Raw genomic sequence first — 18,787 nt, 5'->3', positions numbered from 1 at the left:
AACCAGAGGCCGTGGAGGGGTGCTGCTGACAGGTGAACCAGAGGCCGTGGAGGGGTGCTGCTGACAGGCTTGCTCCCCGTGGCTTGCTCGGCCTGCTTTCTCATGCAGCCTAGGACACCAGCCCAGGGGCGGCACTGCCTACAGGAGGCTGGGCTCTCCCACACCACTCAGTTAAGAAAATTCCTCCAAAGACAAGGCCACAGATCACTCTGGTGGAAGCACTTTCTGGACTGGGGTTTCTTTTTTCCTGGATAGCTCTAGCTTGAGTCAAGTCGACAGACACCTAACCAGGACATATAACTGTTAGGTGTGGCACTCTTCCTTGAGGAGCCCACACATACTTGAGTATACTTTCCAGGACTCTTTGAGTACATGCATTCTCAGGTGTGTCTGTCTGTCCTTCTGAGAGCCCCTTTCTCGTCTCTCACATTTAAATCTATATTAAAATATCCTTAATAAATTCAGCTTTGTAAACTGGCCAGCCCTGAAATTCTATTCTGTGTTGAATCAAAAGTCCTGGTTTTTGGGGCTGGAGAGATGGTTCAGTTGTTAAGAGCACTGACTGCTCTTCCAGAGGTCTTGAGTTCAAATCTCAGCAACCATGTGGTGGCTCACAACCATCTGTAATGGGATCCGATCCCCTCTTCTGGTGTGTCTGAAGACAGTGACTCTGGTGTGTTTGAAGACAGTGATGGTGTACTCACATACATAAAATGAATAAGTAAATCTTTTTTTTTAATCCTGGCTTTGCATGGCTGGGAATCCCTAAAAGCCTGGGAGAACTTCCTCAGTTGGCTAGAGTGACAATGGGGTACGGGAACTGTGGTTCCTGTACCCCAAAATACTGACAACTCCACAGGGCATGGACCTGCATTATTTCATTATAGCTACCCACAAACTGGGTACAAGTTACCCAAACTAATTGTAGTTGATTATGGTGCCTCATATCTGTAATCCCAGGAGACTCAGGAAGCTGAGGCAAGAGAATCAAAAGTTAGAGGCTAGCCTGAGCTACACAGAGAGACCATGTCACCGAACAGAATTTAAAAAAACAAAGAAAGGCTGGGGGTGTAGCTCAGAAGCTGAACTCTCCCTACCTGGCATGTACAAGGCCCTGCTTTCAATCCCCAAGACTATTACACATAACAAACCGAGAACTTTCATCTAGAACACAATAGAGCACAGAGCATCATGGCACATGCCCATCATGGCACAGCACAGCACTCTAGAGGATGAGGTGAGGCAGGAGATTAAGGGATTGAGGCTAGCCTGCGCTACAAAATATAAGACCTTGTCCCTACACACACACACACATACACACACACACAAATGCACGCACGCATGCATGTGCGCACTCTCACAGAAGACACTAGGGGTGTCTAGGGGAGAGGTTGCCTGTCTCTTCCAGCTTTAATATTCCTTGGCTTGCGTCTGCCTCACTTCGTTCTCTAGCCTGCCTTCCCAGGATCTTCTGCTCTACGGCTCTGTCACTCAGATATCTCTCAGCCTCTCTCCTACAAGGACATTAGAGTAAAGTAGTCGTCCCCCAACCCCCACACCCACCCTGCTCCCTGTCCCCAACCAAGGATCGTCTCATCTCTAGATTCTTAAAGCAAATCACAGCTGCAAAGACTCTTTCTAAAAAAGGTCACCATGACAACAGAGTCTGGCTCCATAACCTTTGGAGCTCACCATTCAGCCCCCTACCAGTAACATCTATGTAACTATCCCCCACTTCCCATTGTTGCCACCCCCACTCTCTGCCAGGTTTCTCAATCTCTTCAGGTTTCTTTGAGGGCAATCACCTCTTATCACTGAGTGTGTTTGATGGTTTGTATGCTTGGCCCAGGGAGTGGCACTGTTGAGAGGTGTGGCCTTGTTGGAGTAGGTGTGTCATTGTGGGTATGGGCTTTAATAAATAACCTTGTCCTAGCTGTCTGGGGGCCAGTCTTCCATTAGCAGCCTTCAGATGAAGATGTAGAACTCTCAGCTCTGCCTGCACTACCCCTGCCTGGATGCTGCCATGCTCCTGCCTTGATAATAATGAACTGAACCTCTGAACCAGTAAGCCTTCCCCAGTTAAATGTTGTCCTTGTAAGAGTTGCCTTGGGCCGGGCGGTGGTGGCGCACGCCTTTATTCCCAGAACTTGGGAGGCAGGAGGCAGAGGCAGAAGGATTTCTGAGTTCGAGGCCAGCCTGGTCTACAGAGTGAATTCCAGGACAGGACAAACAAAGCTATACAGAGAAACCCTGTCTTGAAAAACCAAAAAAGAAAAAAAGAAAAAAAAGAAAAAGTTGCCTTGGTCATGATGTCTGTTCACAGCAGTAAAACCCTAACTGAGACAGTGCTTTAGCACAACTCCTTAAAACTGCTGGTGAGATGGCTCAGTGGGTAAGAGCACTGACTGCTCTTCCAGAGGTCCTGAGTTCAAATCCCAGCAACCACATGGTGGCTCACAACCATCTATAATGGGATCTGACACCCTCTTCTGGTATGTCTGAAGACAGCTACAGTATACTTATGTATAATAAATAAATCTTTTTAAAAAATTAAAACTGCTTGCCGGCTGAGGAGATAGCAACCGATAAGACCTGATTTCAATACCCCGAGTCCACTTTTAAAAAGCCGTGCATCATGCCATGTGCTTGCAACCACTGCCCTACTTGGAGAGTCCCAGGCTGGTGAAAGACTGTCTCAGAAGACAGGATGGATGATGTGCTCGTTGGTTTCTGTCAGCTTGACACAGACTGGAGTCACTCGGAAGACAGGATCCTCAGCTGAGGAACTTCAGATTGACCTGAGGCATGTCTGTGGAACATTTTCTTGATTGGTGATTGGTGGGCGGAAGGCCCAGCCCACTCTGGATGGTGCTACCTCTGGGCAGATGGTCCTGGGTTTTATAAGAAAGGAGGCTGAGCAAGCCATGGGGAACAAACCAGCAATCAATGTCCTCTGAAATCTTCCCCAATTCCTGCCGTGGCTTTCCCTGATGACAGACTGTAACCTGTCAGACAAAGAAATCCTTTCTTCCCCAAATTGGTCTTAGTCAGGGTTTTATCACAGCAAGAGAAACAAAACTAGGACAGATGTCATCTATGAAGTGATAGCCAAGGTCATCCTTAGGCTTAAGCACACACACACACACACACACACACACACACACACACACACACACATGCGCTTGCGCGTGAACACAAACTGCCACTCCTTCTCCAGCAACCAAGGAATGACCACAATGGGGTCAGTGGGTCTCTGTGCCAGCGCAAACAACACTTAAAGTTCAATACCTCAAAAGAGAGCAGAGGTGCTGGACGTGGTGGTGCACGCCTTTCATCCCAGCACTTGGGAGGCAGAGGCAGGCGGATTTCTGAGTTCGAGGCCAGCCTGGTCAACATAGAGTGAGTTCCAGGGCAGCCAGAGCTATACAGAGAAACCCTGTCTTGAAAAACAAACAAATAAATAAATAAATAAAAGAGAGAGAGAGAGAGAGAGAGAGAGAGAGAGAGAGAGAGAGAGCGCAGAGCACACTTAGTCCAGCAACCCTTCCTGCTGCCCCTCCCAGTGGGGTTCTGCTCTCCCCAAGCCCCAAAAACTATCTCCCCCTGAGAGTTTCGGGTTTTTTAGGTTTTTTGTTTTGTTTTGTTTTGTTTTGTTTTTTGAGATAGAGCTTCACTATGTAGCCAAAATTGGCCTCCAACAGGCTGTCCTCCTGCCTCCACCTACATGGCCTGAAACCACACCCAGTTTTCAGTGCCAGAGCCAGCACCCAGGGCTTCCCGTGTGCCATGGGAGCCTCTTCCAGCTGAGCTGCAGCTCCAAGGACCAGCTGGCCTCCTTCCACTGACAACCTTCTTCGTGTTTACTCAGCCAGGGTGGGGTTCTCTTGCCTGTCTGTGCTCAGTGGCCCTGGGATAGATTGTGTAAAGTGGAAATCACAGACGAGTTAGTCCCTGTCCTCACAGCTACTGCCCCACAACCAGACATTATCTATGGCTGCCCAGATCTCCTGCAAACCCACCAGCGTGGAGGCTTCTGCATCCTGGAGAACTAGAGAATAAGGGATGTGCTGATCACCTCCCCTTGAGGTGACTTCCCAGTGGGTAGATTAGGTGTTCTCCTGGTTTCCACCCTGCTGTGGTTCTTCCTTCTGTCCACTCATCACACCAGCCAGCTCAATCTTGTTCCGGCCCAGTTTCTCTCTTAGGATGGGTGCCTCACTCCTGAGAGTGGCTGGGGTCCTCCTCCCACCCACACCCCCGGGCTCCATCCCCTGAATGATGACTTCTCCCCACAGCTGACACCTGAGTGGCGAGGGTGACAAACTGCCATCCTAGAAATAGACAGTGACACAGCAGATGGTGGATTGAGATTAATCTCTCAAGCCTGGCCCGGCCCCTCGCCAAGGAACAGGCTGGGCCCAGACCTCTCAGGGGGCCTTTCTCAGGCTCTGGCCTCAAGAGAGCTGCTCAATGCGACTGGCCACAAGCTCTCCTAAGCACTTCTGTTGTTAAAGATAGGTTTCTGCTCTCCTAATTCTGCTTCTTAGGCAAATCCTGCATACACACTGAGGCGCCAGCAATAAACGAACAGAAGGCAGATGAAAAAACTTACAAATACAGTTTGTGCAATAGTTTAGACCTTTCTAGGTCCTCTCCTAAGTGGACCTACGAAATCTCCTAAGACAGACCTGTCTGGTAGAAATACCTCCGGCACCACATTTGGTAACCCCATGGAGAATATCCTTTCATTCACCAAATGCCACTTTTATGGATTTGTCTCGCTATGTTTCCCAGGCTGGTATCCAGCTCCTGGGGTCAAGACGTCCTCCCACTTCAGACTCCTGGGTCTTGGTATTATAGAATAAAATACACTTTGGAAACTAGAAAGATGATGGAATGGCTAAATGAGCTTGCTGTGAAAGAATGACCACCAAAGTTGGAGTCTCCAGAATACATATATAGATAGATAGATAGAGATATAGATAGATAGATAGATAGATAGATAGATAGATAGATAGATAGATAGATAGATATTAAAAGGTAGGTGAAGTTGTTAATGTACCTGTAATCCCAGCACCAATTTTTTCAGGCAGACATGGCCACGTGCGCACCTGTAAACACAGCGCTGTGGGAGGCAGAATCAGGCGAATGGCTGGGACTTGCCGGCTACCAGCCTAGCCCTCCGTTCCGTGAGGGACCCTATCTAAAGGAAAAAGGTAGACCACGACGCCATGTGTACTCTGACCTCCGAATGTACTTTTTCACAGTGTTTCATGCACTGTGAGTAAATAACACACATGCATATATACTACATGAAGACACACACAAAAATACACATTTAATGGCTGCGGGCTACTTTATGGTAGAAAAGGCATGGTCTTCTCACTCTTTTCCCAGATGTTTCCAGGATTGTTTTCTCTCCTATTAGAATGTCTATTACATTTTATTAATGTATTTTGGGTAGAGGGCCTGTGCCACGGTGCCCGTGCCGAGGTCAGAGGAATCAGTTCAGACTCAGAGAGCAGGCAAGAATCAGTTCTCTTCTACCGTGTAGGTCCCAGGGATCGGGATCGGCAGCAATTGCTCTTAACAGCTGAGCCATCTCTCCAGCTCTTGCTAGTCACCTACTTAGCATCATCAGCCTGACGGGCCATAGAAAAGAATGTCGCTTATAGATTTTATATTTCTCTGGCCATAGAGAAGAATGTCGCCTATAGATTTTATATTTCTCTGGTCACCAGTTGAGCTGCATTCCCTATTGTACAGTCAGGGGCCAAGACCTGTGGTGTGGCTTTTGTCAGTTTTCCAGAAGTGTCAAAGGCCTTCGTGGCAAGGTGGGCTTGAGGAAGGGGTGTGGTGAAGCCCACCCGACCCACTCACCCTACAGCCGCAACTACAGCTCTCAGGAGCTCCTCCCACACCTTAGAGGAAGGAGAGGCAGCCTGTTCTCTCACAAAGCCATCCTACAAACCTGCTTTTTCCTCTTGCCTCTCACTGGGCAAAAGGGAACACACCTTGTGCTGGTAAAAAAAAAAAAAAAAAAAAAAAAAAAAAAAAAAAAAAAAAAAAACCTCCTTGCCTTTCCCTGCCTGCCATGCCATGCAAAATGTTAAAGTTAAAAAAAAAAAAAAAAAAAAAAGGCGGGGAAATAGCATTTTGACGCCTTTCCCACCCACTGCCAGCCTTTCCACTGCCCTGTCTGTTCTCACACAGCACACGGTAGAAGGTTAGATGTGTGAGAAGACGCATTCAATGCCTGAACTTCCCTCCTTCCCCAGCTCCCCCTTGTAGCAAGGATGAGAGGTGAAGGGGAGTCAGACAACTTGCCTAAGATCACTTGAGGGCAGGCTCTGCAGTTGAAGAATTGCCACCATCAGATGGGTCAGTGTGAATGTATGTGTAGGAGCATTTTCTTGACTGCTAATTGATGTAAGAGAGACCCAGCCTAGGGATTTGAGAGCTGGCTCAGAGGTTAAGAGCACTGTCTGCTCTTCCAGAGGTCCTAAGTTCAATTCCCAGCAACCACATGGTGGCTCCTAACCATCTATAATGAGATCTCGTGCCCCACTCTGGCCTACAGGCATAAAAGATCCAGCGCATTGCAGGCAGTGCTGTCCCTACACAGGTGGGCCTGAGAGCAAGCTAGTAAGTAGCTTTCCTTCATGGTTTGTGTGTTGTGTCCTCTCCTGCTTGACTTACTACTCTGACTTCCTTCAACGACGGTCTGCGCCCTGGTGGACGAGTTTCTACTCCTACTTCCCTTTGCCTTTGATCTGTAAGATAAAATAAACTCTTTTTCCTCCCAAGTTGGCTTCATGATGTTTATCACAGCAATGGAAAACTAACTAGGACAGTCACCTAGACTCTGGCCTGGACCCCGAGTCCTCTGTCACCCCACCCTGTTTGGTGTCTTTCCAGATGCCTATTCTTTATCACTCTGAACATCTGGAGAAGGTGTATGCGCTGTGGCCTCAGCTGGAACTATTTTGTGCCAGAGAGGAACACTGCATCAGGAGGTATGCCAAGAGCGCTGCGAGGCTTGCTCCTGCTCTCAGGTGCCAAGGAGCATGGGCTCTAATTTCTTATAGTGCTAACCTTTGTTTTCTACTGCCACTTTCATTAAATATCCACCGTCACACAGGGGAAATTTCCCAATTACCCTCCCCGTCTCGGCTGGCAGACACTCTGTCTGATTAAATAATCAGCTGATTTCATGGAGAGAAGGATGTATGCACGGCGTTGGGTCAAGGGCTCATCCTGGCACCACACAGCCAGAACTCATACTTCTCTCAAATAGAAATTGTCCCCATTAAATGTCCACTCCCTGGCCCCTGGCAATCCCCTGTCATCCTTCCTTTTCTGTGAATTCCATCACTCTGGTCCTCCATAGATGTGGAGCCAACTATATAGTAGTTGGCTTAGTTCTGGTTGCTATTGCGGTGATGAAACACCAGGACCAAAGCAACTTGGGGAGAAATGGATTACACTGCCACATCACTGTTTATCATTGAAGGAAGTCAGGACAGGAACTCAAACAAGGCAGGAATCTGGAGGCAGGAGCTGATGGAGAGGTCATGGGAGAGTGCTGCTTACTGGCTTGCTTCCCATGACTTCTTCAGCCTGTTTTCATATAGAACCCAGGACCCCCGGCACAGGGGTAGCCACATTGCTTGGGTCCTTCCCCATTAGTCACTAATTAAGAGAACGCCCTACAGCCTTATCTCACAGAAGTATTTTCTCAATTGACGTTCACTCCTTTCAGATGACTCTACCTTGTATCAAGTTGAAATAAAACTAGCCAACATAGAACTTATCGGTTTTTGTGCCCAATTTATTTATTGCTTGTTTGTTTTGGTGTTTTGAGACAGGGTCTCAATATGTAGCTCTAGCTGTCCTGGAACTTACTATGTTCTAGACTGGCCTTGATGTCACAGAGATATGCCCACCCGTGTGATATGCCCTCCTGAGTTCTGGGATTAAAGGCATATACCACAATGCTCTCTATATATGGATTGTTCACTTATGTTTGTTTGTTTATTTTTTTGAGACAGGGTTTCTCTGTATAGCTCTAACTGTCCTAGAACTCACTTTGTAGACAAGGCTGGACTCTAACTCCGAGATCTGCCTGCCTCTGCCTCTTGAGTGCTGGGATTAAAGATCTGTACCACTATACCCAGCTAAACTTTTTTTTAAACATAGAATTTTAATAGTAAAAGGATTCTTGTTGTTTTGTTGTGCTTGTGGTTTTGTTGTCTTTTTTTTTAAAATATATGTATGAGTCTTTGTCTGCATGTATGCAAGTGCATGGTGCATAGTGCATGTGCAATGTATTTGGGGATCAGAAGGCATCAAATGCACTGGAGCTGGAATTACCTATGGTTGTGAGCCACCATATTGGTATTGGGAACTGAACGCAGGTCCTCTGCAAGAGTAGCCAATGTTCTCAGCTGCTGAGCCACCTCTCTCTCCTCTGGATGTGTTTGTTTCTTTGTCTGTTTGGTTTGACTTGGTTTTTGTTATTGTTGCTTGCTTTTCTTGACTTGTTTGTTTGTCTTTGACTTTTACTCCGGCCAAGTAACATGTATCTACTTCCTAACAGTGTAGTAACTGAAGCCTGTTACTTTTATAATCAGGAAAACAAAACTGCTTTTATTTTATTTTTAGAAAAAAGAAAGTCACCTTGGAGTTGTCTAAAAGAAAGTAACCTTGTGACTGCAGGCAAGCTTTAGCTATTTTTTTTTCCTCCAATCTGGATGACAGTAATCCCCATTCATTTGCCCGAGGCAAGCATGCTGACAACAGAAAATTGAGGCAGTCTCGGGCCCAGGATGGCCTCCCCCACAGGCCCTGAGTTAGTACGGTTAAGTGATATGTATGACACAGGGCCTGGATAAACACCCTGTCTGCCATGGCACTGTGTCATGGAAGGACTCGGGCAACAGAGGTGCCCACTCGGGCTCCCAGCCCCCAAGTGCCAGGACACTCCTTACAGAGCGAGGCAGAGACAAGGAAGGCACTTAGGCTTAGTTCAGCCATATCCACACTCCTCCCAGCCCCACAGCCTACATCTCCAAGTGTCAAGGTCATAGAACAACAGAGTCAAGAATCTCCTCTCTGCTGCTGAGGACTATGACTGTGGAGGACACCAAGACCATGGCTAGAAAGGGAAGACACAAGAAGAGGCCTGGCCAACAAACCAACATCCCTGTTGTCAGGGATATCTTGTGACCCATCGGCACCTTTCTGACATCTGTTCTCTCAGGTCTGATGTAGGCTGTGTTACCTGTTCCACGAACCTCCAAATCTGGGCATACAGTCTTGCCACTGCGAGCTCTCAATCCCTGCGAGCCTCTTCCCCTATGGCTCCAGGACAAGGCTAGGGACCACTTATGAAGAAGCCTTCTGTGATGATGGCATCTCAAGCTGCTGAGCACATGTCCACACAGTGTGTGCACATCCTTATGAAAATATTTGCACAGCCAGGCATAGTGGTGTACAAAGAGGCAGAGACAAATGGATCTCTGTGAGTTCAAGGCCAGCCTGGTTTGCATAGCACGTTACGTTGAAAGTCCCAGGCTAGCCAAAGTTACATGGTAGATCTTGTCTTAAAAGAAAAGAAATAAAGCCAGGCAGTGGTGGTACACGCCTTTAATCCTAGCACTTGAGAGGCAGATTTCTGAGTTCGAGGCCAGCCTGGTCTACAGAGTGAGTTCCAGGGCAGCCAGGGCTATACAGAGAAACTCTGACTCCAAAAAACACAATATATATGTATATGTATATGTATATGTATATGTATATGTATATGTATATGTATGTGTATGTGTATGTGTATGTGTATGTGTATGTGTATGTGTATGTGTATGTGTATGTGTATGTGTATGTATATGTGTGTGTGTGTATGTGTATGTGTATATGTATATGTATATGTATGTATACAAACTTTTTTTTAACCCATGAATTTTTACTTGAAAATAGCTTTCCGGGTCTCACACCTATACTCTCTTGATTTCAGAAGAATCTTAGGCCTAGAGACTGTCAGCAATTTAGGTAATGTCACTGTGCTGCATAGTTTTATGTCAACTGGACACAAGCTAAAATCATCTGAGAGGAGGGATCCTCAATGAAGAAAATGCCTCTATTAAGATCAGGCGGTAGTTAAGCCTATAGGGCATTTTTTTAATTCGTGATTGATGTGGGAGGGCCCAGCCCATTGTGGATAGTGCCATCCCTGGGCTGGTGGTCCTGGATTCTAAGAAAACAGTTAGCAAGCCATGAAGATCAAGCCAGTAAGCAGCACCCTTCCACGACCTCTGTATCAGCTCCTGCCTCCAGGTTCCTTCCCTGACTTCCTTAGATGATGAAGTTTAAACTAAATCAACCCTTTCCCCCCCACTTTGCTTTTGGTCATAGTGTTTTGTTACAGCAATACTAACGTAATTAAGACAATCACCCAGCCACAAGGTGCAGAGCCAGAGAGCCAAGGCTTCCCTGGAAGCAATTATTAAGCTTCTGTGCACAGGAGAGCCCCAGATGGAGTTCATACAACACCGTCCATAGACGTCTCCCCTGGTGCTCATTCCAGAGGTCTGGGGACCTGAAATCTACAGGAGGCTCCTGGGTGGCTCTCAGATGATGCTGTCCATCTCCAAGGCTGACAGGAGGGACACAACGACCAAGGGAAGTATTCAGTAGTGTGGGGACCTGGGGGACTGGCCAGCGGGCCCTCACTCAGGAGCACAGCATCTGTGACGAAGGTGTCATCCCAAGATGCTTCCTGGTCTCTTCCTGACATCCCCCACCTCTCTCTACCCTAGTTGGTTATCTAGGTGATTTCCGAAGAATATCTGGCTTCCAGGTCCAGAGTACTTTCAGATTAAAGAGATATCAGCTCTGTGCCCTGGCCACCCACTGTCCCTCACTACCTAAGAGCCTGGTCTCTCGCGGTGAGCCACCAGAGTAGGTACAGAACCTGGGACAGGAAGGAGGAAGCAGCCTGATGTCACCCAGGAACTGAGGACTGAAGGAGAAAGATGCTGCTCCTCCCCCTACATCTCTCAGAAGGAAGGGGCCTGAAGTAACACATCCCAGAGTGCCATTAACTAACTATTCAGCCCTATGCCACCACTCTATCTGGTACTGCCTTTGTTTCTTGTTGGGAAAGTTGTTGGGCAGGGGGTCCACCAAGCACAGAAGCTAAGTGCAAGTGACAGACGTGGCAAAGTGCTCTATAACTATAGACAACAGGGTAGGGCTGCCAGAGAGCTGGGCATGAAAGTGAAGGCCAGAATTTGGAGGCTGGAGCAGGAGAATGTCCAACCCAGGCTGCACAGCAAAATCCTATCACAGAAACAAACAAAATGAACATGGGCTGTCAAGATGCCTTAGTGGATAAAAGCACTTGTCACCGAGCTTGATAACCTGAGTTCTACGCCCGTGACCCACATAGTGGAAGGAAAGAACAGTCTCTGAAGAGACCTTGGCATTTATATGGACATATATGTATCAAAGTGTAAATTAAAACACACATATAGGATGCCCAACTAAGCCTGCATTTCATATAAAAGAGAAATAATGTTTCATGGAAATACTAAATCTCCATTAAATAAGTACTGCGTGTTTGGTCTTCAAAGCTTAAAGAACAGCATACTTATATTAAAACGGGGCATCTCATTTATCTGAAGTTCAACACTAACTGGGCTAACTAGCCACTGGAAGTGCTGGCTTTCCTAGCCCTCCCTCCTCCAGCAGGACAGCTTCTTGTGTGGCCTCAGCCCGGCCTTCCCCTTCTTCCCTCTCCTTCCTAGGGGGCTAGCTTTGAGGTTGAATACTCCCTATCCCTGTGTGGCCACAAAGGGTTGGGGGTTGGGGGGGGGTTCACCTGGCAGACAAGGTCACAAGGAGATAGCTCTGCTCTGTCCAGATGAAGGAGGGTGCAAATGCAGAGAGCAACATCTGAGGAGCTATCCTCTACTCAAGCCTGGGGGCTCCCTCCCTGGGAAGAAGCAGGGTTTGTGCTCAAAGAGCCTGGGGTTTGTATCAAAGAGCAGCCTGATTTTCATTGGCAGCAAGTGGGTGGTCTGTATAGCTAAGGAGCTGGGAGCCCGAAGATCCTGGCACTCCCACCCAGCCTTGCTTTGCAGTGAGCCTGGCTTCTCTGCACGCCTGCTTTCAATGAAGTGGGGGTAGCCTTAACATCACCACCACCTAAAGTCCCATGAAGCCCCAGCTACTGTGTCTCCCCAGTCTCCCAGAAAGCGGGTACTGTGCCATCTTTGTTTATAGATGAGCTAAGCGAGTTACAGAAAAGCCATGCGAGGCTGGAGATGTCACACAGTGGTAGAGCATGTGGCACTGCAAACATACTAACAAGCAAACATACTTCAGTGCCCCAACTAGGCTTTAGAGATTTTTGGCCTTGACCTTTATGAAAGACAGACTGGGGGGTGGGAGGGAGACACGTGGAGGAGCCCTTGTAATGGATACCAAGGAAGAATAGACCTTAGTGTTCGACAGCACCTGCCTATATTTAATATTTAACTAATTAAATCATTCATTTAATTAATATACCAGTGGCTGTAGTTTATATTATTTATTTATCTATCGTGTGTTTATGTGTGGTACATATGTATATCCAGATACACATAGACACGTATGAATGTGCACATGGACAGAGATCAGAGGTCACATGTCTTCCTCAGTTGCTCTCCATCTAATTTTTCAAGTAATCTTTAGGGTTTTTGGTTTGTTTGTTTGTTTGTTTTTAATTATGTGTATAGAGGCCTGCTATGGGGATGCTATATTCACCATAGGAGTGAGTAGACACGGAAGCAAGAGGAGGCCTTTGGAGCCGCAGGAGGAGGAATTGCATCCTGGGTGCTGGGAACTGAACTCTGATCTTCTGCAAATGCAGTAAGTTCCCTTAACCACTGAGCCACCTCTCTAGTCCCCTCCACCATCTCTTTAGAGAAAGGGTCTCTCACTGAGCCTGGAGGTTCCTGAAACAGCTAGACTGGCTGGTCAATGAACTCCGGGGATTTGTCCCCACCCATCCCATACTAGCACCCAGATTACAGATATACACCATCATGCTTGATTTTTACACAGATGCTCGGGGGTTGATCCTCATGCGTGTGTGGCAAGCTCTTTATAAACTGAACCATTTCTAGCCCCCATATAAACTTACATATAATCTATTAAGGCCAGGAGAAGCCTCAGAGAGGTCAGAACAAAGAAACAATCAGTGGTTAATAGGATACAAATTGTAAATTCCTCTTATTTAATAGCTACACATCATACACATGTATTAAATTATCAGGTTACTTGCCCCATTAGTATGCACAATTACCACGTACCAATTAAAGTTTGAAGAACTGTCAAGCATGATGCAGGAGGGGGTGGGGATCAATGCCCCTGGAGCATCCACTGCATACTGGGCATCATCCTGCCTTTCATCAAGGAGATTGCTTTTAACCCTCCCAGCAGGTAGTAGGACAACGTCAACATTTTTAATTCAGAAGCAGGGAAACTGAGTCTTGGAGAGGCCAGGGGCTTATCCAGAACTCTAAGCCTGAATCCACATCAGAACTCAGTGTTGCCTTCAGTTCTCAGCCTGAGCCAGTCCCTTCACCCTCCCTTCTTCTGGTTCACTTTGGGGACACTCTCCTGGCTACACTTTGTAAGCAACTGGATTAAGACTGGAACTGCCCTTGGCTCTGTGCCCCAGGAGGTACCTTCCAGCTGTCACCCTCCTTTCCCGGCTGGATGAAACCAGTCTTCCCTCTCAGCCTTGCCTTATTCCCAAGACCCTTACACTGTCCCTGTTCCGTGTGTGTCCATCCAGCTTCACATGTCCACCTGCTGTCCATTTTCTCCCACGGATGATGGTTGCTGGGAGAATAATAGTTCTCCTTGCTCTGGGGTTAGACCTCCATGACTGTGTTTTGATCTCGAAAACACATTAAAAAAAAAAGGGCAAGCTTCAAAAACCTTAAGTGCCCGAGACCTTAAAGCAAAATGAAAACCCATGACTTCCAACTCTGACCTGAGGTTCTGTGGAGGTGTTAGAGGTCAACCCAAATACTCAAGAGACAAGAAGCCAAGGTACAGAAGCATTAAGGGCCCAGTTACCTAAGGCAGCACCAAAAACAGAACCTAAGCTTCTGCCCCCACCTGGACTGGACTGAAAAGCACTCCACTAAGACAGGGGCGATCAACGACAAGGTGACCCTCTCTCCAGTGAGAGCTTTCATAGGACATTTCTGTCGCGCGGAATCTCCTTGCAGATCTGGGAAGGCAGGCAGGAGAACAAGGGCATCTTTCAAACCTGGGAGACTCTGCACCTTGCAAGACAAACCTTTTAGGAACTGTTACAGAGTAGAGTCATTAGGGAAAATGCCCACAGTCGGGAATGACAGCAGGGCTCAGGGTGTGTTCCTGTGACCTCTCGGGACAAACAGGTGGACACAGGAATTCTGTACACATTCCTGAGCTCTTGGTGGGAGAAATAAAGATAAGTTCACAGTTAGGTCACCTTTTATAATGTGTGCTGTGCTGGACTGCAGCCAATCTCACCAAAGCTTTAAAGGCTTTCTCTGAGAAGTCAATTTGTTCCAGTGTTCGCAGTCTGACAAGTAAAAGGGTGGGCTCCACTGAAGGTACGGGCATCACCTGCCTTCAGTCCTGGCACGCACTCCATTAGTGTTGGAGTCCCTGCCTTCTCAGTTTTGCCTTTACTTTCTTGGTACTGCGTTCCCAGCACCCTCGTGTTCCCAGCAGCCAATTGGGTATGTGTATGGGTCATCAGGAGGGGCAGCAGGAAAACAGGGGAGGTGCCCACCTGAAAGGTTTCTGTCCCACACTTCCACACTAGGCTGGCTGCCTTTGTCCTCACCGGCAATTTTCCTCACCAGGGGTGGACTGAGGAGTCAAAGAGATATGGAAATAAAGGGGCCGGTTTCTGTAGCAGCTAGACCACGTTCAGGACTGGCCAGCTCCTCTCCACCTCTGGGGTCTGGAAATGGTATGGTGTCCCACAGAGCGTGGGGTTTTCCCACTTAGAGGGACCGATACATTGCTCACACCCACCTGTCCTAGGACCTAAAAGCTCCCAGAGAGGATGTGGACCACGATGATGGAGAAAAGGCGGGTCCTAAACTTGGGTAGGAAGTGAAGAAAGAGAGAAACTTGGGAGAGTTCCGGGTGTGTTCTTTTAACACTCTTTGCCAACAGATCCGAGACGTTCAGACAGCTGATCTTATGGAGTTACACCACAGGGATTCTCGTTCAGGGGACTTTCTGGTGAGCCCCAAAGCGAGGCCTCACACATCCATACCCTGCTGGACTCTTCCCGCCCGTTCTCTACTCCACCCTGCCCTGGCTTCCAGCCACCCTCTGGCTCACCTTTGGGCAATTTGGATGCGTTCTCCTGAATCCAGGAGAAGAGGTGAGCGAAGTCACAGTCACACAGCCAGGGGTTCCCGTCCAGGCGCACAGTGCGCAGCGCTGGCAACGCATCCAAAGCCGCCACGTTGAGGCTGCGCAGGTTGTTGTCGTTCAGTTCCAGCACCTGCAGGGACTCCAGGCTCTCGAAGGCGGCCTCGTGTACACCGGTCAGGCGGTTGTTGGCCAGGCTCAGCTTGACCAGCCTCCCCGCCGAGCGGAAAGCGCCGGCGCCCAGCTGGGTGAGGTTGTTGTAGCTCAGGTCCAGGAAGGCCAGCTTGGCCGAGCCGCTGAACGTGCCCTCCTCCAACGAGCGCAGCGAATTGTTCCTGAAATCCAAATACACCAGATCTCCATGGAAGATGAAGAAGTCCTCGGGGATCTGCTGGATGCGGTTGCCGGCCACTAGCAGCTTGCGCACGTCCAGGGGGAAGGGATCGGGCACGCTGGGCAGCCCGCGATCGCGACAGTCCACCGTGTGGGGGTCGGTGCAGGCACAGCCCGCGGGGCACGCGCGTCCCGGCCCGAGCAGCACCAGGAGGCTACCGAGCCCCAGCGCCGCAGCAGCGCCCTTGGGGCGGCGGGGGGCAGCGCAGAGACTCATAGCCCCGGGGGCTCCGGAGGACTTGACTCGCGGCGAGGAGGACGCAGCGGGGGCCCTGGCTCCGGGGCGCCGAGAGCCCCAGGGCAGCGGCGCGGGGCGGGGAGGCTGCACCCGGGCGCGCGGGAGCGATGAGTGAGGCGGGGACAGAGCGACCCGGGGTGTCAGGGCCGCAGGGAGGGAGGAGGAAGATGAGAGGTGCTGGGCGCAGAATTTACCCGCACAGGAAAGTGACCCTCTGGAACATTCCAAAGCACAAGTGGAGATCGCGGAGAGACCCAGCGCGACCCAACTTGGGCGGGGAAGTGGGACCTGTCGCACAGACCTGGCCAGCGGTGCTCAAGACTAAGTTTCAGTGACGGATCCCTGGAGCGATTTCCATGGGGCGTGTCTGGGGCATGCGCCCGGAGAGCCACCCTGGTCTCTGCCAAAGGGTCCCAGGTCACTCTAGCTCCAAGATCCGGACAAAGCCCACAGGCTGTCAAGTCCCCGCCTGGGGCTGCGAAGCTGAGAATTGGCTAGACTCCAGGATGGCTGGGCTTCCCTTCGACCCCCTCCTTCCTCCCACCTGCTCTTGTCCCACCTCCTGCAGGAGGAGGGTGTGAGCCAGGCGGGTGGCTGCCAAGGTCCCGCTGTGACTGGAAGGATAGCCAGGGCCAGTCAGCGTTTTCCATGCTGGTCCTGAGCTTGGAGATGGAACTGATTATCCTCCCAGCACGGATCTTCTGTGGCTCTGAGCAAGGCCAAAGCAAGAGGCACTGGGGCAGTTTGGAGGTGAGTGACCTAGAACCAGAGCCTCCAAGCGCCCCCTGAACTCCTACGGAACCATCTGTGAAAAGGCAAGAGCAGGGACATCTCATCTTGTCCCTTTGAGGACTGAGGAAGGCCAGAAGCTGTGTTTGGGAATTACCAACTCTTTTCTCCCCATCAACCCTTCATTTTGATGGCCCAGCAAAGTGATATCTGGTCAGAGAGATGCCAACGCTTAGAGCCCAGCTCCACAGAGGTGAGGTTGGTCTTAGACAGTGATAGAATTCCTTCTTAGCCATTTCTCAAGCCAACCCCATGTTCTACTCCTCCACCCCGGCTCTGAATGTTTTCCTTTTGGAAAAGCCCCTACCTATGTGGCTACAGGAAAATTGCCCTGCAGGTGGCTATTTTAATCCCAACACCCTGGAACTGAAAAGCTCAGCCCCTGGCCCAAAATAACCCACGGAACAGCTGTCAGTTACTGGCCCCCACTGACCCTGCCCCAGTCCCTGGCACTGCTGGGGACTGGTGGAGCCAGCTATTCCGAAGCCTCAGAGCTAAGTCTGGGTATTTTTCCCAGTTTGGAAGGGAATTGGATGGCCTCTTTTTCCAGTTTGGAAGCCAGTTGGTGCCTCTGAGCCAGGGATCAGGCAGTTGAGCCTTTGGGACAGAGCCAAAGGCCCAAGAACTTGCATGAGTTCCAGGAGGGACTGGGTGTTGGGCCCCCTCAATTGCTCCTCCCTTGCACACACCCTGGCCACCAAGCTAGACCGACAGTCCCTCTCTTGTGTTCCGATTCTCTCCGAATCCGCAGAATGTCCTGCAATTCCCAGTTTCAGGGGCTCTGCCTTTTGAAGAGGCCGTATAGGGTAGAAATGATCAGGGTGGGTGAGAGAACCTTAGCTACATTGATGCTGTTAAGGATGTAAGAAGGCAGCCAGGTAGAGCATGTGCCACCACTCTAAACTCTGCAGAAGCATCCTGAAAGAGGACCTCTTGCTCTCTTTCAGCCTCGGGTTCTGTTCTGGGATGAGCTGCACCATCACACCTGTTGGAGCTGTAGATCTAGGTATGTACAGGTGTCTTCCTGTCATCGGGGTCTGGCTAGCTGCAGCCCTGCACTGCGAGTCAGATCCCCAATGCTTCTGCTGGGGGCTGGACCTGGCCCTACTATTGACTACAGAATCATAGGACAGGTTCCTCCATCTTTTTTTTTTTTTTTTTTTTTTTTTTTTTTAGATATTTTCTTTAACCTCCATCTTTTTGAAGATAACTTATCTGTTAAAGTTTAGCCTGGTGAGAGGCGGGCTTTTATCTAGGAGGAGGGCAGCCAGAATAAACACAGCGCTCACTCACGGGTGATGTTGATCTACCACAAGAGTCACAAGAGTCACTTTCTATCTAGTATGTGGCCTGTATTTAGCCAATGATAATTCACAAAACAGGACCATGCTTGATAGCAAAATGACACAAGGGGCTTCTGGAGACAAAACAGCTGAGAAATGCCTCCCCTTGGCTGGAACTCCCTTGTCCTGAAACTAAGAGGAAATGTTTCCTCTGCCCTTGCACAGACAGCATGAGGGCCTGAGGGAAATTATTTGTGTAGAAACGTGACTTGGAAAATGTTGCAGAAGCCATGCACGGCTTCTACAGAGTAACCGCAAATCTCCCTGTCGGGAACTCCTTGCTTTTTGCTTTGAGTGTCTCCCAGAGTCCTTTGGATTCTAATCTGACTTGCTTTCTTTTATTAATTAATATCAACAGGGCAAAGTTGAGGCTCAGGAGAGTCAGGAGGCACGCTTATGCTGTAGAACTCCAATTCCTTGGGAAAATTAAACTTTGCCACCTCTGGTATTTCTTTCCTCTTGCAAGAAATTCAGAGCTGTGACCTGAGCAAGGTCATCCATGAGTCAGGGATAAGAGCTGGAAACAGAATCCCGGGGTTGTGGGTACCCACTCTGCCGCTCACCCGCTTTCCCTGGACCCATGCTGGACAAA

The 18,787-nt window shown here is 49.1% G+C and overlaps 1 protein-coding gene across 1 annotated transcript in view; it reads right to left on the bottom strand.

Annotated features, from left to right (window-relative positions):
• Lrrc38 (leucine rich repeat containing 38) overlaps positions 1–16,458 on the bottom strand; it is a 23,016-nt gene extending 6,558 nt beyond the window's left edge. The window contains exon 1 of the mRNA XM_031376969.1: positions 15,400–16,458. Coding sequence (XP_031232829.1) covers positions 15,400–16,042 — 643 coding nt within the window. The 5' untranslated portion in view covers positions 16,043–16,458. The remainder of the gene's footprint in view (positions 1–15,399) is intronic.
• Between the last annotated feature and the right edge of the window lie 2,329 nt (positions 16,459–18,787).

The sequence above is a fragment of the Mastomys coucha genome, unplaced genomic scaffold, assembly GCF_008632895.1.
Source record: "Mastomys coucha isolate ucsf_1 unplaced genomic scaffold, UCSF_Mcou_1 pScaffold18, whole genome shotgun sequence".
Taxonomy (NCBI): Eukaryota; Metazoa; Chordata; class Mammalia; order Rodentia; family Muridae; genus Mastomys; species Mastomys coucha.
This window is presented reverse-complemented; position numbering and strand designations above follow the sequence as displayed.